General features: G+C 44.6%; 1 protein-coding gene and 1 pseudogene across 4 annotated transcripts in view; one reads left to right on the forward strand and one right to left on the reverse strand.

The window, feature by feature from the left end:
* Positions 1-21,097, reverse strand: part of Rufy1 (RUN and FYVE domain containing 1) — a 58,678-nt gene extending 37,581 nt beyond the window's left edge. The window contains exons 1-4 of one of the 4 annotated variants that reach the window (XR_607937.2): positions 20,800-21,095; positions 7,832-8,005; positions 6,050-6,167; positions 2,144-2,245 (exon numbers count right to left, since the gene is read on the reverse strand). Coding sequence is in view for 3 of the 4 variants with exons in the window: in XM_008852262.3 (XP_008850484.1) it covers positions 2,144-2,245; positions 6,050-6,167; positions 7,832-8,005; positions 20,800-21,079 (674 nt within the window). In the remaining variant the exon portion in view is untranslated. Of the gene's footprint in view, positions 1-2,143; positions 2,246-6,049; positions 6,168-7,831; positions 8,006-8,153; positions 8,271-20,799 lie in introns of those variants that run through there. The other 3 variants (XM_008852262.3, XM_029555616.1, XM_008852264.3) reach the window with 3 other exon arrangements.
* The window catches only part of LOC103749393, a 32,495-nt pseudogene continuing 27,027 nt past the window's right edge, over positions 21,078-26,545 (forward strand).

Here is a 26,545-nt window from a genome sequence, read left to right on the forward strand (position 1 = left end):
GTGTTACCCTGCCTGACATTTTACGTGGGCACTGGGGACTGAACTTGTGTCTTCATGCTTATAGAGCAAGCACTTTACCAGACTGTGGCACTGCCCTAGCCTCCACACTCAATTTTTCTACATTGGTGCTGGGGACTAAACTCAGGCCCTGTGTTAGCACAGTAAGCGCTTTATATACTGAGCCACCCACCCAGCCTTTTTTCCTTTAGAAGCTGATTATCTGAGGCGTTTGTTACAGTGACAGGAAGCTGACCAATACCTCCATCCTGTCCTCTCTACCTGTGGCTTAGCAAAGGCTCTCTTCCTTCTTCCCAGCCAATGCTAACTCTTCCACTTAGATCATGGACCTCAGTCCTTTTCATTTACTCCTGGCCCCTGTGCTCCTTACTGTCACTCTGCCTGAGCCCCCGTGTCTTCAGTGGCTCCTGTCTGCACTGGTATGTATTGTTTCCTCCCTCACACTCTAATAAACATGGCTTTTTGTATCTAGAAAGAGAACTCTCCCTTCTTCCTTGGGTCATGCTGAGCAGCAAACATCTGTTGCCTCTACTTCCTTACCTCACAGTCTACTGGGCCAGTCACAGTGCAGTCACGCCCTATCTGTTGCTGCTTCTGGTGCAAGGAAAGTTAGTCTTAAAGAATTAGTTTGTCAGAAGGAAATCTATAACTCAAAGTTACTCATGGTAACAGTACTCAAAGCATATGAAATATTTGAAATCAGTATCATGTAAAGATATGTTAATAAGGAGTCATGTATGATGGCCCATGTCTGTAATCCCAGCACACAGGAAGCAGAGGCCAATCTGGGCTACATAGTGAGCTCTAGGCTAGCCTGGGACACATTGTAAGACCCGGTCTCAAAAACAAACAAACCAAAAAAAGCTATGTTCATGACTTGAAAATTTTGAAAAATCAGGATTTTAGGCCATGCAGTAAAAGATATTGTTTGTTTGAGACATGTAGCTATAGCTGGCTTAGAGCTCCCCATGTAGAGCATGCTGTTCTCGGTGTCAGAGGCCCACGTGCCTCTGCCTCTTGAGGACTGGGGTTAAAGTGTGCACCACTACACCTTGCTATGTAATAGATATTTTCATCTTAACTAGACAAGAAAATTAACTCCACATATTTCTGCCTTATATTCAACCTAGAGAAAGTTTCATTTATTTTTATTTTTTTTATGTGAAAGTTTTGCCTGCATGCATGCAAGTATACCACATGCATGCCTGGTGCCCATGGAGGCCAGAAGAGGGTTTTGGATTCCTTGGAACTAGAGTTGTAGACAGTTGTTAGCTGCCATGTATGTGTGCTAGGAACCAAACCTGGGTTCTCTGCAAGAGTAACAAGTACTTACTGCTGCGTCATCTTTCTAGTCCAAAGAAAAAAATTTCTTTTATAATGACTATTTGTTTATACAGCTATAAATATAAAAAATGAATCACTAACAAATTTCAATAATACCCACTAAATTTTTACTGATGCTAGGAAATATACAATATTACAAATTGCATACGCAATCTTCAACTAGATAAAAATACTTATAAAAATACTAAAATTACCCACTGTACCTAGTTTAAAAGTTAGTTTTTTCTGTTATCATCTAGTCTAATAAATACCATTTCACTGAATCTTAAAGGAATGGGTGGGCTGCTAGTTACTAAATCTTAGGAATTGCTACTTCAGAAGACTATCTTCAGAATTTTCCAGAATGAAGTCATGTGAGTCTTCATTCATAATGATTTTGAGATACTAATGCTCAACAAAGAAATATTTGAAACCAAGTCTCAGAGCACTTGAGACTAACTTTAAAAAAAATTTTTTTAAAAAAAATTTTATGTGTATGAGTGTACTGGCGGCATGTGAGTGCATCTGTGTCGTGCAATGCCTCAGAGGTCAGAAGAGGGCATCAGATTCTCCTGGAGTGGAGTTAAGGATGGTTCACAGCCACCATGTGGGTGCTGGGACTTGAACCCAGGTCCTCTGCAAGAGCAGTCAGTGCTCTTAACCGCTGAGCCATCTCTCCAGCCCCAACTAAGAATAACTTTAATCAAAGCTTTGAACACTATATTTCCTTATTTTGATTCACAAATATCTATAGGACTATGCTCCAGTTACAAAGCAGAAGATAAAGACAGTGATGAAATACCTTAAGAGATGCTTATTATCTACAAGAACTTTCAGATAATCTGCCAGTTTCTTTTGCATGAGAGCAAGATAAAGCCAAGCTCTGCCTCTCCCCACGGCGGTCCTAGAATTCAAACAGAGAATCAGACCCTTGTGGCAGAACAACATCAACAGAGAAAATAAAAAAACAAACCTCAATTTATCCAGTAGGATTGACACACACACACACACACACACACACACACACATACTCACACAGCAGTTTGGAAGTTAGGGAGGTGCGGTCTGGGCCAAGGGCTGACTGTACAACTTTTGAAATTTGTACCACACATTTTTTTCCCTTTCCTTTTTTAAACAACAACAACAAAAAGTGTGTGTGTGTGGAGGGCACACTGGAGAGATGGCTCAGTGGTTAAGGGCATGAGCTGCTCTTGCAAAGGACCTGGGTTCAGTTCCCAGAACCCACACGGCAGCTAATAATTGTCACTAACTCCAGTTCCATGGTTTCAATGCCCTCTTCAGTGGGCATTGTATATCACAGGTGCATTTACATGCATGCACATAAAACACTCAAACACATAAAATGAGAGCTGGGCATGGTGGTACATGCCTTTAATTCCCAGCATTCCAGAGGCAGAGGCAGGCAGGGTCTCCATGAGATCAAGGCCAGTTTGGTCTACATAGCAAGTCCCAGGCTAGCTGGGGCTACAGGGAGACTCTGTTTCAAACTCCGGGCCCCACCCCCACAAAAACAAAACAAACAAAAAAACCCAACCTCTCCCAAACAAATACCTCCCCACCCCCAAAAACAAAACAAAAAACCCTTGAGCTACAAAAGTGATTTCAGGATAAATACATTAGATAAAGCTTTGAAATATTCAGAGTTTCATAGGTTAGATTTGTGGAATGGATGAACATTCTATCAAAAGACTGACAGAACACAGTACATGTCAAAGTGTTTGAGTCTCACAAGATTTCTGAGGCACAGGTTCAAATATGCAATTTTATGCTTAATTTTAACTGTGATAAAATAGACACAATGTAAGATTTACAACATTAACCCTGTTTAAAGCACATAGTTCAGTAGTGTTAAATACATTCCACACTATTGTGCAACTGTCTTCAAAAGTACAATTTTCAAAAGATCTGTGTTAAATATTATTTTTTTATGTATATGCATGTACTGCCTGCATGTAGGTAAGTGTACCCATGTCATGCAATGTCCATGGAGGGCAGAAGAGGCTGTCAGATTCCCTGGAACTGGAGTTATGGACAGTTGTTAGCTACCATGTGGGTGCTGGGATTTGAACCCCTGTCTTCTGCGAGAACACCAGTGCTCTTTTTTTTTTTTTTTTTTGTGGTCTTTTTGAGACGATCTCCCTGTAGACCTAGCTGGCCTGGAACTCACTATGTAGACCAGGCTGGTCTCAAACTCACAAAGAGCCACCTGCCTCTGCCTCCCAAGAGCTGGGACTAAAGGCGTGTGCCACCATGCCCAGCTTGAGAACCAGTGTTCTTAACAGCTGAGCCATCTCTCCAGCCCTGGGTTAAATATTAAAACAAAAACAAACAAAAAAGAGCAAGCTTTTCAACTGTAGTCTTAAAACTATTTAAGGGAAAAAGGAGTCTGTTTCATGCAGAATAACTACATTGGTAGCATCCAATAAAGTAGTAAATATACTACTGTGCTATAATGAGTCATCGTTGAGAAGAAACTCTCAAAGCCAAACACCTGGCTCCAAGGGCCAGATGTGCCCTAGAAGACCCAGAAGCTAGACACAAGAAGGGTTAAGCTAATATCATTAATAAAAAAGGCTCTGAAATCTGGCCTCCCCCCAATAAGTGAAGAGAAGAGAAAGTAAAACAGGGGAAAAGCTATTTAACCGTAGTGTAAACCTGGTCAAAGGCCCATGGCTATGGAGGTCATAGGCGGCAGGGACCCTACAACTGTTTTGCTAAATGGTCATATTGTCAAACTGCCTTCTAAAAGGCAGTTTTTATTCTGTTTATATTCACAGATTAGTGCTGTGCACCTCTGGCCAGAGACGCTTCTGTTTGCAAGACGCAATGGTAACTGCAGAGACTGGTCAAAATGCTAAGTGATGGTGAATGCTCAGCCCTAAACGGGACATCGATTCAACTCTCTACCCCAAGGTTCAGGGAACATTATGGAGGAAGTGGAGGAAAGAATGTAAGAGGCAGATAAAGGGAAGAACTGCTATAAAGCTCTGCCTTTTGGATACAACATGGTCACTATACTCATGAACTTATACCAGCTGTGGTTGTCTGCACAAGATGAAGCCATCAACATCCCAGCATGGATGGAAAAGGGGCTCATGAAGCTTCACATCTAGCTGAGGAGCTGTCGGCAACTGATGGGTTCTGGCGGGGAGTCATTCTTTGGGGGGGATGGTGTAGCGACCGTCAAGTGTCCATGCTTCTCTCCAGCCCCAACTTCGAGAATATTTGAGAACATTTTTATGCATATGAAAATAAGTATAAATATGAACTCTTGGGTCTAGAGAGATGGCTCAGTGGTTAAGATCATTGGCTGCTTTTGCAGAGGACCTGGATTCCCAGCACCTACATGGCAGTTAAGAACCATCCTTAACTCCAGGTCCAGGGGATCCAATTCCTTCTTCTGGCATCCACAAGCCAGAGTGTACTTACATGCATGCAGGTAAAACACTTATAAAATAAAAATTAAAAAAAAATTAAAAAGGAGTCCTTCCTTTTACAAAAACTGAGTACACTGTTCTGTTTTTTTTCTTTTTTACATGTTTACTTAGTGTGTATGTGTGGGGGTAGGCCATGCACATGCCCATGGCATGAGTGGAGCTTAGAGGACAACCTGTGGGAGTCAGTTCTCTACTTCCCCTACATGGATGCCTGGGAGCAAACTTGTATTGTCAAGTGAACCATCTCACTGGCCTGTGGGTTTTTTATTTAAAAAGTTAATTAGCATACACAGTATAGTATTGGGTTTCATTCTGGCATTTCTATTAAAAATATTTATTTTATTTATGTGCCTGTATATGTGCCTGCTTGTCTGTATGTGCACCATGTGTATGCAGTGCCTGAGGAGGCCAGAAGGAGGTCTGGATCCTAGAACTGGACTTATAGGCCACTGTGAGCCACCTGATGTGGGTGCTGGGAATTAAACCCAGGTCCTCTGCAAGAATAGCAAGTGCTCTTAACCGGCAGCCATCTCTCCAGCCCTGATTCTGGCATTTTTAATAGAACTCTTTTTTTTCTTTTTGGTTTTGTTTTGTTTCTTGAGACAGGGTCTCTTGTAGCTACAGCTGGTCTGACACTCACTATGCAGACCAGGCTGGCCTTGAAATCACAGAGATCTATCCACCTCTTTGGGTGTTGGGATTAAAGGTGTGTACCAGCTTGTCTGGCACTTTTAGTCGATGAGTCATCTCTCCAGTCCCAATACCTTTAACCTATATGAACTTTGTGACAAGCAGCAACCACTGTCTTCATACGAAAAAAAAAGGAATTTGAGGGTCAGAGAGGTACAAGTCTTGCTCAAGATCACGTGAATAATGAGAAACACAGGCGGGCTTAAAATCTAAGGAGGGTACGGTTCATATGACAGTTTGCTCCAAGTCAGACAATTTTTTTTTAATATGTGTTATGTGTATTGCCTGTATGTATGTGAGTGCACCTGTGTCATGCATTGCCCACAGAGGTCAGAAGAGGGTGTTAGATCCCTGGAACTGGAGTCAGGATGGTTGAAGCCTCCATGTGGGTGCTGGGATTCAAACCCCAGTCCTCTGCAAGAGCAACCAGTGCTCTTAACCACTGAGCCATCTCTCCAGCCCTCAAGTCAGAAAATGTTTTATCAGCAAGGAACTGAGAGGAGGTAAACACAAGGAAGTGAAAAAGCAAACATTCAGTCAGCATAATGCTTCTCACTCACTTTAATTCTGGAAGATTCCTGACACTCGTAGCTATATCTGATGCTTCAGGACAAAGTTTCTCCACCAGCTCCAAAGGAGCAAAGAAAGATTTATTTTGGCCAATAAAACTTTTCTTAACTAAAAGAGAAAACAAAAGTGTTATTCATAAGAACAAGTTGCAAAGTGTCTCCTGGGGCCCATGGTCTTTCTCTCAAAAGCCAAGTAAAGTGACAGAGCTTCACACCCAATCCTCTGACTTGGTCTTGAGGACTAGGAGAGGCCAAGGAACAAATCAGCAGTGCTTTCCTCTGGCAGCAGTGTTTCCAATCCCTTTCCAGTGCTCTTTCTCAAAGAGCTTATTGGCCATGGAAGAAACCTGTGAAGGCTTTGCTCTCCTGGTGGCAACATCAAAGCCCGACTTCTTTACATTGCCACTGCCGTCTCTGCCTGAACTGCTGTAACACCTCACTGGCTTCCCTGCTAATACTTCATTTCCCCACCCATAGAATTTGTTCTCCATAGAGTTGGAAGTTCTTTTAAAAGAAGAAAATTAGGTCCCATTTTGGCCTTGTTTAAAATCTTCCAAATTCACTTGGAAGAAAATATAAGTCTTCATCACCACCTCGAAGGGCCTGCATGATCCAGCCTCTCCCCATCTCCCATTCTTCCCTTCCACATATCCCACTTACCGGGTATCTGCCTCAAACCAACGTTGAGCCCACTCAGTACCTTTGCATCTGTCTGGTTTTTTAACCCATGTGCTAGGAATGACGTGCCCCCCAATCCCAGGGGTCCTCTTCTTTACGTTTTTAGCTGACATATTAACTCTGCTGAAAGACCTTGCCCACCTGCTTATCTGGAAGTTTCCTTTCTTCACTTTCTACCATCTAACCTGTTTTGCTTCCTTCAGCTTGTAGCATTTTGAAATTCTGTGTTTCTGAGTTCACTGTCAAATTGCAGAGTTTCACTGTCCAAGGTCATCCCTACCCACACTCATTACTTACGGTACATCTACAACGTGGTTAATGCAACCAAGGAACTTAATTGAAATGTGCTGGTAGTGTAACACACTGTATGTGGATTTTAAGTCTTAGTATAAAAAAGAATGTAAAATATGGCAGAATTAAGGCTTCAAAGTAGTGACTATGTGTTAAAATGATACATACATATATTTTTTGAGACATCTCCTTGTAGCCTCAGCTGACCTGGAACTTGCTACATAGACCAGGCTGGTCTCAGTCTCACAGTGCTCTCTCTGCCTGCTCCTGCCTCCCAAGTGCTGGGATTAAAATGTGCCACCATGCCCAGCTTTAAAACGAAATTTTGGTTATACTGCACTCCATAAAATGCATTAGTAATTTACTTGCTTCTTTTCACTTTTTAAATGTGACTACTAGGGGCTGGAGAGATGGCTTAGTGATTAAGAACATTTGCTATTCTTCCAGAGGTTCTGGGTTCGATTCCCAGCACCCACATGACATGTAACTCCAGTTCCAGGATCTGACATTCTCTTCTAGCCTCTGTAGGCTTTGCGTGCACGTGGTGCACTTACATACATTCAGGCAAAACACTCATACACATAAAATAAAAATAATAAAATATTTTAAATGAGACGCCCAGAGAACTAACAATGGCCTCCGTGGCTTACACTGACAACGGTGCTCTAAGAAAGCGGGGAACTTAACATCCAAACTTCTGTAAACTTCTCTGGTCCCTACAGCCATAATGGTTGGCACTAAGGAAAACACGGAGAGCAAAGGCATAGCTTAAATTTCCATACTCCGAAACATCCCCAGACTCACCTTTCAGTCCATGTTTGAGGCAGTGCTCCATCACTACAAAGAACTGCTGCAAGGGGGCATAGTCCGCGTCCAGGCTGCGGCCCAGGCTGAGCGCAGACTGGAGCAAGACCTTGATGCTGAGTTTCATCATGTGCATCAGGTTGGCACGCTCCTCCATCATCTGGCCCTTGGATGCTGTGGGGCACAAGCAGGGACAGCTTCGTTAGTGCACTGAATGTGGTTTGGAGGTGACGGGGTTAGACGCCGGGCAGTAGAGGGAAGACTGGGAAGGCAGAGGGCCAGGGGTTGGCTCAGGGTGCGGACACGCTGGCGGGAAGACAACCGGGGTTCGCAGTCAGCTGACCATCCATCTCGGGAGCCCACAGCCCGCTCCACCTGGGACTCGCCACCAGCTCAGGCTCTGGGACCTCGCCCAGGCCCGTCTGCTTGTTGCTAGGGCAACGGCCCTACCAACACTCACCACGATTGGTCTCTTCCTCTACCAATGAAAAGAGTCCTTGCCCCAAGCTAGGGGGCGGGCTAGGGGCGCGAATCGCCCCACCCCTAACCATTCCTATTGGACGAATCCAACTCAAAGCCGTGCCCACAGAGTGCAGGAACACCTTTTTTTGTGCTCTTTTTTTGTGGACCAGGTCCCCAGGTCGGAACTTCGGAACTCCAGTCGGCTCACACGGTTCTGCTTCCTGGTCCCAGCCTGCGAGCTGGCAGGAAAGCATCCTCCCTTCCTTCCCAGACTCAGTTCTGATGTCGCCCATCTTTGTTTCATCCATGACTTGTGGGCAATTCTGGGTTTTGTACACACTTGAAAAGGTTCGCCAGAAATAACTGCTACATTTCCATTTTAACGCCATTAATCTTGTCGCTTTGGTTTGAGTCTGTCTACAATTAGGATCAGAAACCTAAAGCAAGTGCTTACCTAATAAATGTTCTCTCAAGCCCAGGAAAATGACATCCTAGAATAAAAAATTTTAGACCCCGGGGCTGGAGAGATGGCTCAACAGTTAAGAACACTGGTGGTTCTTGCAGAAGACCCGGGTTCGAATCCCAGCACCGACATGGCAGCTAACTCCATAACTCCGTAACTCCAGTCCCAGGGGATCCGACAGCCTCTTCTGACCTCCGCGGGCATTGCACGACACTTACCTACATGCAGGCAATACACACATACACATAAAAAATTTTTTTCAGACCCCCCCAAAGAGCCCTGGGAGGAAAACTAGCCTCAGGGCGAAGGGGGCTCCCAGGGAGGTGTGCGCTTGCCCACGCCACCCTTCAGACTTGTTTGGAGCCGGACATCACGTTTTCTTCCCACGTACTTTTCATAGTTTACTGTCCCCCAGTAGTTTTTCTGTGAACTACTTAGTAGTTCAGTCTTAAATTTTTGTGTTGAGTTGTTTACCATTGTTGATCTGTAAATTCAGGACATGAGCACTGATATGGACATAGGATTAAAACAGCTTATATATGTGTATACATACATACACAGACACCTGTGTGTATATGTATGTAAATATACACACACCATTTATACATATACAGAAACTAAACTATAGTTAAATCTAAGACCAATATAACTCTGAATTTGTAATAAAGGTTCTTAAGATTGTAACACTGTAAGGCTAAAAATCCTAAATTTTCTCAGCAAAACCCAAGAAGACAGGGAGAGCTGCTGGGACGGTCTCCAAACATTTCATCTTGGTTGTGAGTAGGAAAAAGTGAGTTAAGTAAAGCATCTGGATAGAGGTGGTAAGATTAAGATTATAAAGAAATACACTGGAAAAGAAAATCAAAATTGTAAACTTAAGGGGAAAAAAAGAAGGGGGGGAACATCTTCAACAAAGAAAACTCCATGAATATACCATAACCACAGAGAATTTGTAAAGATTATCTTCTTAAAAAAATATTTTATTATGAGCCAGGCATGGTGGCATAAACCTTTAATCCTAGCCCTTGGCAGGCAGACCTCTGTGAGCCTGGTCTATAAAGCAGTTCCTGGCCAGCTGGGGGGCTACAGAGAGACCCTCTCTCAAAAAGACCAAAAAAATTATTTTTATTATTTTTATTTTTTGTGTATGAGTGTATTGCTTGCATGTTTGTAAGTGCACCTGTGTCATGCAATGCCCTCACAAGTCAGAAGAGGGCATCAGATTCCCTTGGAACTGGAGTTACAGATGGTTGTTGGCCACCATGTGGGTGCTGGGACTTGAACCCAGGTCTTCTACAAGAGCATCCAGTGCGTTTAACCTTGCTGAGCCATCTCTCCAGCCCAGATTATCTTTGAATAATCCCCCACACCCAGTTCTGTAAAGCAGATGAGAGTATAAACTGCCTAAGTCTTGCCAAGGACTGGGCATGCCCAGATCTCTTAAGATCTTCAGTTTTCAAAGGCACTCTTCTCTTTATTAAAAAAAGACAAGTAATCCCTTACCCCATATCTTTTCTTCATGCAGTGACTTCGGAGGCAAAAAAAAGTCTTTTGACAAAAAATATTGTATTGACAAAAGGGTAAAGAAATGACGTTTAGATATTTTCAATCAATTTGAGTTTTCTAGCTTAAAAAAGGTACATAAATGGAAGATTAACAGGTATAATTGTCATTTGGTAAGTTTTGGTGAAATATTTTTTTTGTATATTCCCAGAAGTTGAGACATTTCTTTATTATGCCCAGACTGCACATTTTTCCAAATCAGATGATTTTCAACTATTTACTTTAAATAAAAACAAAAGAACAACAACAAAAAAGTGACATTAGAGCAATGTGATGTGGTCTAACTTGGAAGGTGCTCAAGAGGAGCAGCATTATTATAATGAAACTATTTCTGATATTTATGTGAAGCAGGTGTCTCATGGATCACAGCTATAAAAAACAAAATTAAGACAAAAATTGATGCCAAATTCTATTGCATCTTAGCCATAAATCGTATATATTTATCTACAGATACATGCAACGATGAAAACTGATACCATTTGGCTCATTAAGGGATGTAATTTGGGCTGGCAAGATGGCTCTGTGGATAAAGATGCTTGCTGCCAAGCCTGAAGGCCTGATCCACGGGACCCACATGGAAAGAGAAAACCAACTCAAGCAAATTGTCAACAAGTTGTTCTAATTTTATATGGGCACCATATGTGCCCACAATCATGCACACACACAAAATAAAAGTGTAATTCAAGACAAGTCACTTATGTATAATAATTATGTATAAAAATTACACTTATGAGCCGGGCGTGGTGGCGCATGCCTTTAATCCCAGCACTCGGGAGGCAGAGGCAGGCAGATCTCTGTGAGTTTAAGGCCAGCCTGGTCTACATAGTGAATTCCAGGACAGCTGGGGCTACAGGGAGACCCTGTCTCAAAAAGACCGAAAAAAAAGAAAAAGAAAAATTACACTTATGGGGGGGCTGGAGAGATGGCTTAGTGGTTAAGAGCACTGGCTGCTCTTGCAGAGGATCTGGGCTTGGTTCCCAGCACCCACATGGGGGCTAACCATCCTTAACTCCAGTTCCAGCTGCTTCCATGGGCATTGCACACAGGTGGTGCACTTGCACACATGCAGGCAAAACACTCATATATATAAAATTAAAGTAATAAAATTTAAAGCTATACTCATGAAACTTTTATTAACATAGCATTACTAAAAATTCCCATGGTAATTCATTCCAGAAAAACTTTTTATACACTTAGAGCTTTAATCACAAGAAAGATTCTATTTTAACTTATTTACATATTTTTTGCGTATATTTATGACAGGATGCTTAGTAACATTGCTTACAACATAAAAATCTATTACATTATAGGGGCTGGAGAGATGGTGCTCAGCAGTTAACAGCACTGGCTGTTCTTACAGAAGATCAGGGTTTGAATCCCAGCATTCACCAGGTGGCCAACAATCACCCATAACTCCAGTTCTAGGGGCTCTGATGCCCTCTTTTGTCCTCCACAGGCATTTATGCACATTTATGCACTAATACACATCAAATAAAAGTAAATTTGCTGGGCATGGTGGCATGTGCCTTTAATCCCACCACTTGGAGGCAGAGGCAGGTAGATCTCTAAGATTGAGGCCAGCTTGGTCTACATATCGAATTTCAGGCCAGCTGATACTACAGGGAGACCCTGTCTTAATAAGATAAAAATTAATTAATTAATTAAAAAAACCTCCTTTGTTTGTTTTTGGTCTTTTCAACAGGGTCTCCCTGTAGCCCCAGCTGGCCTGGAACTCCCTAAGTAGACCAGGTTTATCTTGAACTCACAGAGACGTGCAGAACCATGCCTGGCTTAAAAAATCCTTTAAAAAAAATCTATCATGGAAGGGCATGGTGGCGCACACCTTTAATCCCAGCACTCAGGAGGCAGAGGCAGGCAGATCTCTGTGAGTTCAAGGCCAGTCTGGTCTACATAGTGAGTCCCAGACCAGCTGGGCCTATAGGGAGACCCTGTCTTAAAAAGACCAAAAAGAAAAAGAAAAAGAAAAAAAAATCTATTACATTAGTATGAGAATCTGTGGTGGAAGAAGTGGAAAGTCTAGTTCAAGGGATGAAAGTGGAAATGTAAAATCTTTAAGTATTACATAATTTGCTATTTATTCTCAAGATGGATGGCACTTAACAAATCATTTAAGGTATTTACATATTAGTTGACTCACTTAAAAGAACCACATAATGGGAGGCAGAGGCAGGTGGATCTCTGTGAGTTCAAGGCCAGCCTGGTCTACATAGTGAGTTCCCTGGTCTACATAGTGAGTTCTAGGACAGCTGGGGCTGCAGGGAGACCCTGTCTCAAAAAGACCGAAAGAAAAAAAAAAAAAGAACCACATAACAAATTTATGATTAAAAGTATTTGGGCCAGTGAGATGGTTCATTGTATTAAAGTACTTGCTGATAACACTTACATCCTCTGAGATCCCTGGAACCCATGTGGTAGGAGAGAATCAACTCTCAAAAGTTGTCCTTTGAGGGTTCATTGTATTAAAGTGCTTGCTGATAACACTTACATCCTCTGAGATCCCTGGAACCCATGTGGTAGGAGAGAATCAACTCTCAAAAGTTGTCCTTTGAGGGTTCATTGTATTAAAGTGCTTGCTGATAACACTTACATCATCTGAGATCCCTGGAACCCATGTGGTAGGAGAGAATCAATCTCTGAGGGTTGGAGAAATGGCTCAACAGTTAAGACCACTGACTGCTCTTGCAGATGACCCAGGTTTGATTCCCAGCACCCACATGGCAGCTATGAACTGTCCTTAACTGCAATTCCAGGGGAATCCAAAGCCCTCTTCTGACCTTCGTGGCATTGCACAACACAGGTGCACTCACATACATGCAGGCAATACACTCATATACATAAAATAAAAATAAATAAAATTTAAAAATTAAAATAAAAAGTTGTCTTTTCATCTTCACAAACATGCTGTGGTACACACACATACTCACACACAATAAAAGTATTTACTATAAGCCAAAATATATATCTGAATAATTTCAAAACCACAAAAAAGAATATTTCTTTTTTTTGGAGACAGGGTCCCTATATAGCTGTGGATAACCTTGAATTTCTGATCCTCTTGCTTCTACCACCTAAGTGCTTGGATTATAGACATGTGCCACCACGGCCAGTTTATTCTGTGCTGGGTATTTAACCCCCTGGTAAATGCTGGGTGGTCACTCTACCACTGAGCTACATCCCCAGTCACATGGTCTTTCAATATGGCAAGGCGTTAACCAGCACTGAACTGACAGGAGGAAGAATGAATCTGTGCTTTTCTGATTTCCAGGAAATTCCACTTCTTATCTCAAAGGCAGAACTGTGCCAGTGATGCAGAGATGATCTGAACATGGAAAATAAACTCTGCCATTGAAGCAATCCCAGCACTTAGGAGGCTGGAGGTAGGGGGCTGGAATTCAAAGCCAGTCTTGGTTGTACAGAGAGTTCAAGGCCAACTTGGACTATGTGCGACTCTATCTCAAAAAAACAACAGCCTTGAAAGATAACAGACAGAAACAGAATGCATACCACTGATCTGGTGAGAAAGACAATGAAATCATTTTTTTAAAGATGGTTTGTCACGAGGCTACCTAGTCTAGCCTTTGAACTCCTGGGCTCTGGGTTCAGGTTATCTTCTTGCTCACCAACCCTGTAGCATGGCCTATAGGCCTTCCTCAATAATTTTTATGTAATGTACACCTTTAGTCCCAGTACTGAGGAGGCAGAGTCAGACAGATCTCTGTGAGACTGAGGGTAGCCTGGTCTACATAGTGAGTTCCAGACCAGCTGGGGCTACAGGAAGACCCTGTCTCAAAAAATAAGAACTAGCCAGTACAACCACGACAGGATCTTGCTATGTAGCCCCAGGCTAGCCTTTAACTCATGACAATCCTCCTGCTCAGCCTGTTGACTACTGAGATTATAGGTAAGCATCAACACATGCATTTCTGTTTTCTTTCTTTCATTCCTTCTTTTATTTATTTATTTTTTGAGATAGGGTTTCACTATGCAGCCCTGGATCACATGCATTTCTTTCTCTTTTATCTTTTTCATCTTTTTGAGACAGGGTCTCCCGATAGCTCCAGCTGGCCTGGAACTCACTATGTAGACCAGGCTGGCCTTGAACTCACAGAGATCCACCTACCTCTGCATATGCCACCATACCCAGTTTCACATGCATTTCTTATTCAAAACAACAAAACAAAACAAAAACAAATGTTTCCCTCAGACTGGGGAGATATATCAGTTGGTAAATACTTACAGTGCAGGCACCAGGACCTGAGTTTGAGTCCTAGAACCGACATAAAAGAGCTGTGCATGGTGGTGTGCACTTGTAATCCCACAATTGGGGAGGCAGAGACAGGAGGTTCACTGGTCAGCCAGTCTAGCCTAACTGGCAAGCTCCAGGCCAAGGAGAAACTCTGTATCAAAGGAGGTGGACAGTGTGATAGTTACTGTCAGTTGTCAACTTGACTGGATCAAGAATCAACTAAGAGTTAAGTGGTTGCACACATCTATAAAGGATTAAAACATTATTTTTATGGGCTGGGTGTGATGGCACACACCTTTGATCCCAGCACTCTGGAGACAGAGGCAGGTGGATCTCTGTGAGTTCAAGGCCAGCCTGGTCTACATAGGGAGTTCCAGGCCAGCTGAAGCTGCAGGGAGATACTGTTTCAAAAGACCAAAAAGAAAAAAAAAATTCTTTATGTGTATGGGTGTTTTGTGTGCATGTATGCAAGAGCACCTGTATGTACAAAGCCCATGGAGGCCAGAAAAGGGTGTTGGATCCCCTGGAATTGGAGTTAGAGACAGCTGTTAGCTGCCATGTGGGTGCTGGGTACCGAACCAGGGTCCCTGGTAGAGCAGCCAGTGCTCTTAACCACTGAGCTGTCTCTCCAGTGCAGGATTTTCTTTTTTGTCTTTTTGAGACAGGGCCTTCTTGCAGCCCCAGCTGGCCTGGAACTCACTAAGTAGACCAGGTTGGCCTTGAACTCACAGAGATCCACCTGCCTCTACCTCCTGAGTGCTAGGATTAAAGGTGTATGCCACCACATCCGGTGATTTATTTTTATTTTATGTGTATGGGTGTTTTGCCTGCATGTATGTATGTGTACCGCATGTGTGGAATGCCAGCATAGATCAGAAGAGGGCACTGGATTCCCTGGAACTAGAGTTATGGATGGTTGTCAGCTCCCATGTAGGTTCTGGGAACCAAACCCAGGTCCTCTGCAAGAGCAGCCAGTGCTCTTAACCGCTGAGCCATCTCTCTAGATCTGATATAAAAGATTTTTCTTGATCAGGTTATTTGAAGTGGGAAGACCCACCCTGAATGTGGGCTGCACCTTCCAGTGGCATCCAGATAGAAGGAGATCTGAGGTCAGCTACCCTATTTGCAAGTTCACCTACCCTGGTGCGGAGTTCATCTACCTACTCTGTTGCAGAGTTCACTTACCCTGTTTGGGAGCTCATCTACCTACTCTGTTGGGGAGTTCGCCTACCCTGTTGGGGAGCTCATCTACCTACTCTGTTGCAGAGTTCACCTACCCTGTTGGGGGTTCATCTACCCTGTTGGGGGTTCGTCTACCCTGTTGGGGAGTTCGCCTACCCTGTTCGGGAGCTCATCTACCTACTCTGTTGCAGAGTTCACCTACCCTGTTGGGGGTTCGCCTACTCTGTTGGGGAGTTCACCTACCCTGTTGGGGGTTCGTCTACCCTGTTGGGGAGTTCACCTACCCTGTTCGGGAGCTCATCTACCTACTCTGTTGGGGAGCTCATCTACCTACTCTGTTGGGGAGTTCGCCTACCCTGTTCGGGAGCTCGCCTACCCTGTTCAGGAGTTCACCTACCCGTACGTTGCTGTCGCTGCTGCTGTTGCTGCTGCCACCTCTTTCACTGACATCAGGACCCAGGTTCTGGCTTCCAACATGGACTGAAGACCAGTGGCTCTCCAGGAATCGTCCAAGCCTTCAGCTCCAGGTGGGGACTGCTGAGGCATCCAGCCTCCTAGACCGAGCAGCTACTGGGTTCTTGGCCTCTCCAGTATGAGAAAGCCATCGTTGGACTACCTGGACCATATTCTGCAAGCCCATCTAATAAATCCCCTGTAGTGTATACTCATTCCATCAGTTCTGTCCCTCTAGAGAACTCTGACTAATGCAGATGGCATTTCTGAGGATGGCACCCGATTTTCCTCTGTCTCCCCCAGATCCAGTTTCCCCAAATGAAAACAAGGCAATTGTTGACAACATGGTCACTGTGGCACCAGGGTCCATGTCAGATATTTTTAAAACAGGCACTCAAAACATTCCATAATATTCCACAACTTTCTTTAAAATTATTTCAAAACAAATGTTATCTGGTAAGAGTTCTGTCCCCATTCAACCTCTGCTCCTAAGCTGCTCCCTTGGCAAACTGTTGGTTTTTCCCCTCTGGAGTCAGCAGGTCAATGGCGACAGAGTGCTGGCCACTGTCTTGTTCCTGCTCTGCTCCTCTGAGGCCTCAGCAGACTGTTGCTAAAGACCTGATGGCTTTGAACGCTGGTGGCCTGCAAGGACAGCCACACAGCTCAACCTGGCTGTCCTCTGAACTGTGGCTCCTGAGAAGCCATGCTCACATTTTTTTGCCACATTCAGTGACAGTGAATTACTTAATACGTTCCTTAAATTGGCTAATTTCAAAAATCCACATTGTGACATTTTACCTCAGAAGTTACTTAGAGAGGTTGCATGGTGCTGTGCTTAAGCATGAACTTGAGAGACACCTTGTCTTGGTTTAAGCCTCTCTCTTTATAAAATGGGGATAATAGGGTCAGCGAGATGGCTCAGTGGGGAAAGGTGCTTGTTGCCAGACTTGAGTTCGATACCTAAGATCCGCAAGGTGGAGAGAACTGACTCCTGAAAGTTGTCCTCTGACCGCCATACCTGCACTATGCATGTGGGTGTGTGCATGAACACACACACACACAAACACACACACACGCACACACTAAATGCAATAAAAAAGATGTTGATAATAGTAACTATCATCTGGGCCCTCCACACAATTCACAAAGGCCAGTGAACTGTTCAGGCCTGGACCACAGGTAGACGTCAATCTTTTCTTCCCACTGTGCTGACTGGACTGCAGCTTCTCTGCAGGGATAGGTGGGTGACAGTCCCTTCCTCATTTGCTTACCTAGTGTCCAATGGTTCTGCACTACTCAGATTCAGAGGGTTTAGTCCCTTCCCTTCCTGGTCACTCTTGGCTATAGTGGAGCCAAGGAGTGAAAGAGAGACAGCCTAGAGCTCCTGAGGAGACAGAGAGGGACCCCACTTGAACTTGCCTCTGAGGACCCCTGACCATGCTCCTTGGTCTCAGCACATTTCATTAATAAAACATAAAGTCAAAGGAAAAAATTATTATTTTTATTATTTTGTAGTCCAGGCTGGTCTGGGGCCCTACTATCTAGCCCAGGGTGGCTTCAAACTTGTGGCACTCTTCCTGCCTTAGCCTCCTGAGTGCTGGGAATTACAGGTGTGAGTCACAAAGCCTGGCTGAAAAAACGATCATCAGTTTCAAGCATGGAGCTTCTGCACACCAAGCCCTTTGATCCATATTGGCTCCACTGACCCAACAAACCAAATCAATTTTAAATAGAAAAAGCTGACAAGATAAGAAACAAAGAAACAAAATATTATGTTGGTGTATTGAGTATGCTTTATGCTGTTATTATAAGAATTCAGGGCTGGAGAAATGGCTCAGTGGTTAAAAGCACTGACTGCTCTTGCAGAGGACCCGGGTTCAATTCCCAGCACCCACATGGTGGCCACAAACCATACTTAACTCCAGTTCCAGGGGAATCCGAAGCCCCCTTCTGACCTCTGCAGCACTGCACGACATGCATGCACTCACATAAAATATACATAAAATAAAATTAATAAATAAAATATTAAAAAAAAAGAATTCAAAAAGTTGCTAGGCATGGTGTCAAGCTAGAAGGAAGTAGAATCTTGGGTAGTGCAGGCGCCCTCAGTATCTTCTGGCCCACTTTCTACTGACAGAATTGTAAGCAGGATCTAAACAACGCATTCATCTGTCTAGATCACAACTCACTGTTTGCTGTGGGTGCTGACATCTCTGGCAAGTGTGGTAGCAGATGAGAAAGGCAGTGGCTGACTGGACTGGGATGCATCTAGGAGGCTGGTGTGCACGTCTGTGAGGGTGTTTCCAGAGACAGTTAACTAAGGACAGGAAATACCTGGCCTGAATGTGGGCAGCACCACCCCCTAGGTTGGAGGACTGGATGGAAGAGGGAGAAAGGAGAGTACCCTCTAGTGTGGTCATTTTCTCTCTGCTTCCTGGCCACCATGAAATGAGCAACTTTGCTCTGCCATGCCCTTTGCTGGAATGTTCTGCCCCACCACAGGCCCAGCTACCACAGACTTCTGAAACCATAAGCCGAGATAAACCTTTCCTCCTTGAAGGTGATCCTTTTTCAGATATTTGTCACAGCAACAGAAATTCACACGAGAGGGACTCCCAAAGCCTCAAAGGCTTAGAAGCAGGACAGTCCTTAGACAGCTCTGTCCTCAGCACTTCCTATGAAGATGGAAAGCTCTGTGTTGGGTAGCACAGTAGCCACTAGTCACAGGCAACTTACTGGGTACTCACAAGTGTGTATGCTGTGGCTAAGGAACACAATTTTTAACTCAATTAAGAACTACGGTTGTAGGGTTGGAGAGATGGCTCAGCAGTTAAGAGCACTGGCTGCTCTTGCAGAGGACCCAGGTTTGAATTCCAGCACCTACATGGTCCATAACTCCAGTTCCAGGGGATCTGATGACCTCTTCTGATCTCCATGGACTTTGCACAACACGGGTGCAAGTACATACATTCATACACTTAAAATAAAATTAATAAAAAAAAAATTTTTTTTAAAGAACTACAGTTGCAGGGCCAGTGAGATGTCTTAGCTGGTAAAGGTGTTTGCCACCAAGCCTGGTGACCTAAGATTGATTCTTGGGACCCATATGCTGGAAGGAGAGAACTGATGCCTGCAAGTTGCCCTCTGACCTTCACATGTGCACCATGGTGTGCAGCCCAGCCCCTATCATCCATATACAAATAAATGAATAAATGTAATTTTTTAAAAATCCTAGTTTTAGGGCTAGTGAGATGCCTCAATTGGCAAAATGTTTGGCTCACAAACATATATATTTAGTACAGATATAATTTTCTGCCCAATACTTAAAAATTTTCCTTTTTAAAAATTTACTTGTGAGTATGTACACGTGCACGCCTGTGTGTACCACTGTGAACCTGTGGAGGTTAGTGGTAAAACCAGAGCAGTATGTTTTTCTTTCTACCATGAGGGTTCTGGAACTTGAACTCAGGTCGTCATCTTGGCAGCAAGTGCTGAGCCATCTGGTCAAGCCCCAATACAAAAGAGACAGGGTCCACCTGGAGCTGGAACTCACTATGTAGACCAGGCTGGCCTGGAACTCACAGAGTTCTGCTTGCCTCTGCCTCCCAAGTGCTGGAATTAAAGGCTTGGCACACCTCACTTGCCAGAATACTTACATATAAGATCTAGAATTGGTTGAATCCAGGGCCGTAGAATCTGTGATTAAGGAAGGCTGACTGTATTCAATTTCAGTGTTTTAATTCAATAAAAAATTAAACTTAATTTTAATTTTACCTTTAAACATCACATATTCAGTGGCTACTGTATTGGATAACACAGCTCTAAGTATCTGCCTCAGAGGGCTAAATTAAAAAACATAATTGACTTTTTGAAGCAAGTTCTCACTCTGTAGCACAGGCTGGCTTTGAGCTCAGGAATACTTGTCTTGGCCGCTCAAGTGCTGGGTTATGTGCCAGTACCACCACGTCAGCAATCAAACTCTCCATAAATGATCATTTTAAAGTTTCTATTCTTTCTTTGGTATGTTGAAATTCTAGCTTCCTAGATTACAAGAAATCTATTCTAGATTACAAGAGCGGAAACAAACTGTACAGGATAGCAGACTAAAACTTCAAAAACAACAAAAAAATCCCCATTTTTTAGGCTGGGAAATTCGAGAGGGGTGATGGCTTGTTAGTGGTGGGGCCCAAGGGGAACCAAAACCTCCAGACTCGGTGCTCTCACCAAGTTTCCATGCCAACTCCACCCGAGCGGGAGGTGCGCAGCGGCGGTCACGCAGGGCACCTGCACCGGAGCCCTTTAAGTATGCAAAACACGACCACCGGTGGCTTTCCGTCTAAGCCAGCGATCTTATTCAAAGTAGATCGGCGAGCACGGTTCGGGGTTCCGGGGTGCGCAATGACACCGCGGGGTGGGACGCAGCCGCCTGCCGGGTGCGCGGGTCTCGGTGAGCCCGCGCCGTGTGCACAGCCTTGCGCCGCGTGCACAGCCTTGCGCCGCGTGCAACAGGTGGTCGCAACTACAGGGTCCACTCTCCGGGCGGTCCGGGTCCCCCAGCAGCCCGCGACCCCCGCCTACCTGCGCGCTCCCCGCCGCCCTCGCTCAGCCCCGCGGCCGCGCGCAGCGCGCTCCCGCAGCTCGCCGACAGGTTCCCGGTGGCCCTGCGCGCCAGCGTCAGGATGGGCGCCGACCAGCCGTCCCGGGCCCGCGCCGCGCTCCGCAGCTCGCAGGGGCTGGGCAGCTGGCTCCGGTCCACAACCTCGAACTCTTCCCCCGGCTCCGGGCCGGCCTCGGGTTCCGGCTGCGGCTCCGGGCTCGGCTCCAGCCCCGCCGGGCAGCCGTCTCCATTAGCGGCCATGTTGGCCGGTCACGTGGTCCGGGCGGGGGCGGGCTGGTTACTCCGGCCGATCCTCGCGCTGCTGCTCCTTGGGCTTCCGGGCCTGGACAGATGGCTGGGAAGGCTGGAGTACCCAGAGCACGCGAGCTCCCAGCCGCCGGGGGCACTGGACCGAGTGGAAGCTGCTCCAGAAAGTTCCGCTTCCTGCGGGGTGGGAACGCAGCTCGCGGGGCGTACATCTCTAGCAACACGACTTTAAAAAATATTTTATATTTTTATTTTTAGTGTATGTGTAATGTCTGCGTGTAAGTGCACCGTGTCATGCAGGGCATCGGATCCCCTAGAACTGGAGTTGATGGCTGTTTGCAGCCATATGGGTGCTGAGATTCGAACCCAGCCTTCTGCAAGAGCAGCCAGTGCTCTTAACCACTGAGCCATCTCTCCAGACCCAAGGACTTTTTTTTTTTTTTTTTTTTTTTTTTCTTGTCTTTTTGAGCCAGGGTCTCCCTGTAGCCCCAGCTGGCCTCGCTGTGTAGACCAGGCTGGCCTTGAACTCACAGAGGTCCGCCTGCCTCAGCCTCCCAAGTGCTGGGATTAAAGGTGCACACACACAGAGGACTCTTTAGAAATTTCCTTCTATTTTTAGACAGTCTCCCTGTAGCCTCTGTATAGACCAGGCTGGTTTCCATCTCACAGAGATCTGCCTGCCTTGCCTCCAGAGTGCTGGGATTTAAAACGTGCACCACCAGGCTCAAATCAATTTAATCTTTAATTTTGATTTTATGTCTATTTTTCTTTGAGATAGAATCCTACAGCGCCCCCCCGCCCGGGTCTCATGTAGCCCAGGCTGGCTTTCAATCATGTCTAGTTTTTCTCTGAGTCATAATCTCATTGGTTGTTTTTGTTTTCTTTCCCCTAGACATGGTCTTATAAAGCCCGGACTGGCCTCAAATTCTGCTGTAGTGAGGATGACTTTGAACAACTTATTTGAAAATTTTTTTTTCTGACCAATACTGAAGATTGAACCCAGAACCTCACACATGCTAGCCAAGGCCTCTGCCATAGAGCTGTGTCCCTCCATCCCCACCCCAACCAGCAGTAACCTTGAACTTCTGATCCTCCTGCCTCACTTTGCAGCGCTGGGTTACCCATGGGCAACACCATCCCTGGATTTCTGCAATTGTTTTGTGCATGCAGGACAAGCAGCTGAGCTGCATCCCCAGTCAGAATCTCAGCCTGGAGCCCTGGCTGACTTAGAACTCACTGTGATCCTCATGCCTCAGCCTCCTGAGTACTAGGACTATGGGCGTGCCACACCATGCTGACTCAAGTCTAATATTGTCTACTTTGTCATTTTTCTGCAGCGTTCTTCAGAAGAAACCCTGAAAGGGCTGCTGAGGAGACTGGGACAGATGAGTCAGAGCAGAAAAAAAAAAAAAAGAACAATCTTTTTCTTTTAAATCAAATGAGGCAACTTGGCGGGCAAGGCCGGCAGTGGTGCACTGGAAATGAGGGCTGGGCTTTGTGCAATTAAAGTGTAGAAAGAACAGAACAGACCTCATTACTGAAGATTTCTCACCTAAGGGCTATGAAGCAGATGTTAGCCGGTGTGATTATTGTCTCTGGTTTCCAGTTGTGAGGCCTGGACAAGTCACTGTACATATATGTGGCTAAATATGGACTAAATGTCACTAGAATTCAACACTTTGCAAAATGAGGCACATGGACCACATCTAACCCCAGAACTGCCCGTGTTCACAATTATTTAAAAGTTGTTCTCAGGCATGGTAGCACTCACCTTTAATCCTTGCACCAGGAAGCAGAGGCAGGCAGGTCTCTGAGATCAAGGGCAGCCTGGTTTACATAGAGAGTAAACCAGCTGGGAGACCCTGTCTCAGCAAAACAAAACAGAACAAAAGTTGTTGCGGATCTGTAGAAATAAGTGATCTGGATGTTAACTTGAATCCCTGACAATTTAGGGTGTTTCCTAATGGTAACAAACTATTGGAAGTCATTGAACGGGCAGCTGTTAGTCATTACGCTCCCTTTGGCAGCCCCAGTACTAAAATGGGAACCATACGGAGAAGATTAGCACAGCACCTGTGTGCCCAGGCCACGATAGCCACAGTTCACATTGTCCAGGTCATAACATCCATCTCACCCAGCTGCAGAGTGAGGATCATGTGACAGTCTCTGCATAGTGCCAGGTTCTGGTTCATGGGCCACCAGAAGACCCACATCTCCAAAGAGTGAGACTTCACCAGGTTTAATTCAGATAAATGTGAAGATATAGTGCCCGAGGAGTGGTTTGTACTCTGTTCACCTTTCCTCCTCACCATGATGAGCTATGGCAGCAAATATATCCCCAGCCAGGACCCCTGGACAAGTTGGGGTCTCTACACTTGAGGGTTTTCACTGTGCTGAATGCCCCTCACCCTACCATTGTCACTAATGTCATATTCAATTAAAAAAATGCTTCACTGACATATGCTAATAGAAAGTAAAGAAAACTTTGAGACTATCAAGATAGATATGCAGTGCTGTTTAGTACTGAGGGAGATAGACTGAGTTCTTGGAACACTGCATGGGAAAGTGGAAATAGATGGTCACGGGGAAAGGGAGATACAGATCAGTAGATGGGAAGTTCCCAAGTCAGAACTCCATGGTGGGGAGGATTCTGGTGATACTAACCTAACGTGGCTCTTTAATTTTTTAAAATTAGATGAATTTATTTACCTGTGTGTATGTGCATATGTGACCAGAGCTTAGAGAACGTCTTGCAGGAGTCAGTTTTCTCCCCTGACCTTGTGGGCCCTAGGGATCAAAGTCAGGTAGCCAGACTTGGTGGCAAGTGCCTTTAACCCATGGAGCTATCTCACTGACTTTAACAGACATCACCTGGAAGATGGTGAAGGATGAGGAAACTAACCAAATATCAAGAGTGGTAAGAGCTCTTGCTAAATTGACTTCACACTGTTAATCTTCACTGTCGACCTGACTGGATTTAGAACTGTCATGAAACACACACTTTTGTGTGATGCCTTTTGAAGGTGTTTCCAGAGAGGTTTAAGGAAGGACGACCTTCCTTGAATGTGGGCAGTCCCAGAATGAGTAAAGAGAATGCAAGCTGAGCACCAACATTCATCCTGATGAACTTCCTGGCTGTGGATGGCACCTGAACAGCCGCTTCCTACTTCTGCTGTCATGCTTTCCCTCCATGATGGACTGTATCCCCTTAAGCTATGAGCTAAAACAAACCCTTAAGTTGTTTTGTCAGGTATTTTGTCACAGCAACAGCAAAGTAACTAGTACACAGGGTACTTTGTTAAAAGTAAATTTTACAAGGACACTTATGAGAATAGTTTAGCAAAGCAAAGAATCATCATTACCATGGCCTCTTCAGGAAAGCGGGAACCAGTCTTGGTTCAACTCATTCCACTATTTTCACGACCTGTGTGGAACCTGAAGGCTGGTGGTAGAATAACCACTCAGAGAGCGGTACTGCTTCCTAGGAATTTGTGCAAGTGTTGGGTTATGTCAATAGCTGAGGACAGGCTGCTGGTCTTTCCTTGGGTGGGGTGGGCAGACATAAAGCAGTTTGAAATAGCAAAGAGAGGCCAGTGAGATGGCTCAGGGGTTAAAGGCACTTAGTGCCAGAAGATGCAAGCCTGTCTAATCCCTGGAACCTACCTAAAAGTGAAAGGAGAGAACCAGCTCCTCACTGTTACCCTATGACCTCCACATTCATGCCTTAGCATGTGCACTCACGCACATCATACACATGCATACATGTACTAATAATAAATGAATAAAATGAAACAAAGACTTGTCCAGAATCCTGAATGAATTTCCAGTGCTACTGGACAGAGAATGTTGTTTGCAAATACCAGGTTCAGCATCTGAATTGTACAAAAACATGAACTCATTTTTGCAGTTTTAATAATGTATTGGGCTAAGCTGTGCTTCATAAATAGCACCTAAACCCATGGCTCAACACAGAAGTTTGATTCTCAGCTTGCTGTGTGTTACTGTGGGCAGAGGAAGTGCCTCTCACCCTCCCTCAGGGTGTAGGCCACTGGAATGTCTTTTTTTTTTTTTAATTTATTTTTATTTAATGTGTATGCGTGTATTGCTTGCATGTAGGTAGGTGCACCCTTGTCATGCAGTGCCCTCGGAGGACAGAAGAGGCCATTGGATCCCCTGGAACTGGAGCTACAGATGATTGTTAGCTGTCATGTGAATGCTGGTAATCGAATCCCGGTCCTCTGCAAGAACAGTGCTCTTAACCACTGAACCATCTCTCCAGCCCTGGGAATTTTTTTTTAAATTAATTTTTAGGTTAGCATACAAAATAATGGGTTTCAACACAGTGTCTTCATACATATGTGTCCTTACACTTTGCTCTTATTATTTCCTCTCCCCCACTTTCTGCCCCGCCCCTTCTTTCCAGCAGGTTCCCTATCCTCCCCTGGTTAGTCTACACTTCCGCTTTCTTTGTTTTTAAACTTTATTACATTCTACTTACTTATTTTTGTTTGTGTTCATGTATGTGATGTGTGGGCACATGCAGGCATGTGTGGAGGTCGGAGGAAAACTTGTGGGCGTCAATTCTCTCCTACCATGTGGGTTTGGGGGATGGAACTCTGATGGTTAGGCGTGGCAGTGAGTGCTTTTACCCACAGAGCCACCCGCCCCTCCCCCACTGCTGCTCTCTCATTACGAGAATCCTTTTCCTCAGTTCCCACCTCCCTCAAGCTCTTGTCCTCCTCGCTCATGAGCTTTCAAGTTTTTTTTTTTTTGTCTTTTTGAGACAGGGTCTCCCTGTAGTCCCAGCTGACCTAAACTCACTATGTAGGCCAACCAGGCTGGCCTTGAACTCACAGAGATCTGTCTGCCTCTGCCTCCCAAGTGCTGGGACCAAAGGTGTGTGCTACCATGCCCAGCCCCAAGTTTTTTTTATATATGTTTATTTTATTATTTTTATTTTATATGTAAACGTGTATTGCCTGCATGTAGGTAAGTGCACCCGTGTCGTGCAACACCTGTGGAAGACAGAAGAGGCTGTTGGATCCCTTGGAACTGGAGTTACAGACAGTTGTTAGCTGCTGTGTGTGTGTGCTGGGATTCGAACCCAGGTCTTCTGTAAGAACAGCCAATGTTCTTAACTGCTGAGCCATCTCTCCAGCCTCAAGTGTGATTTTTTTTTTTTTTTTGTCTTTTTTGAGACAGGGTCTTGTAGCCCCAGCTGTCCTGGAACTCATATATCATATGAGTCTATGATGATTGTCCTCATATATCATTTGTGTCAAGACAATTTTAAAATGTGGCCACTTCAAATTTTTCCTTTTTCATTATTTTTATTGTGCACAAAATTATTGGTTTTATTTTTGGCCTGCCTAATTAAAATACACAGATACAAATTTACATTCAAAGGCCTTTTAACTTGGGTACCCTAATCAATTTTAAAATCTATTAAACAATGTTTCT

This window comes from Nannospalax galili, unplaced genomic scaffold (assembly GCF_000622305.1).
Source record: "Nannospalax galili isolate Female #2095 unplaced genomic scaffold, S.galili_v1.0 scaffold1206, whole genome shotgun sequence".
In the NCBI taxonomy this organism is placed as follows: domain Eukaryota; kingdom Metazoa; phylum Chordata; class Mammalia; order Rodentia; family Spalacidae; genus Nannospalax; species Nannospalax galili.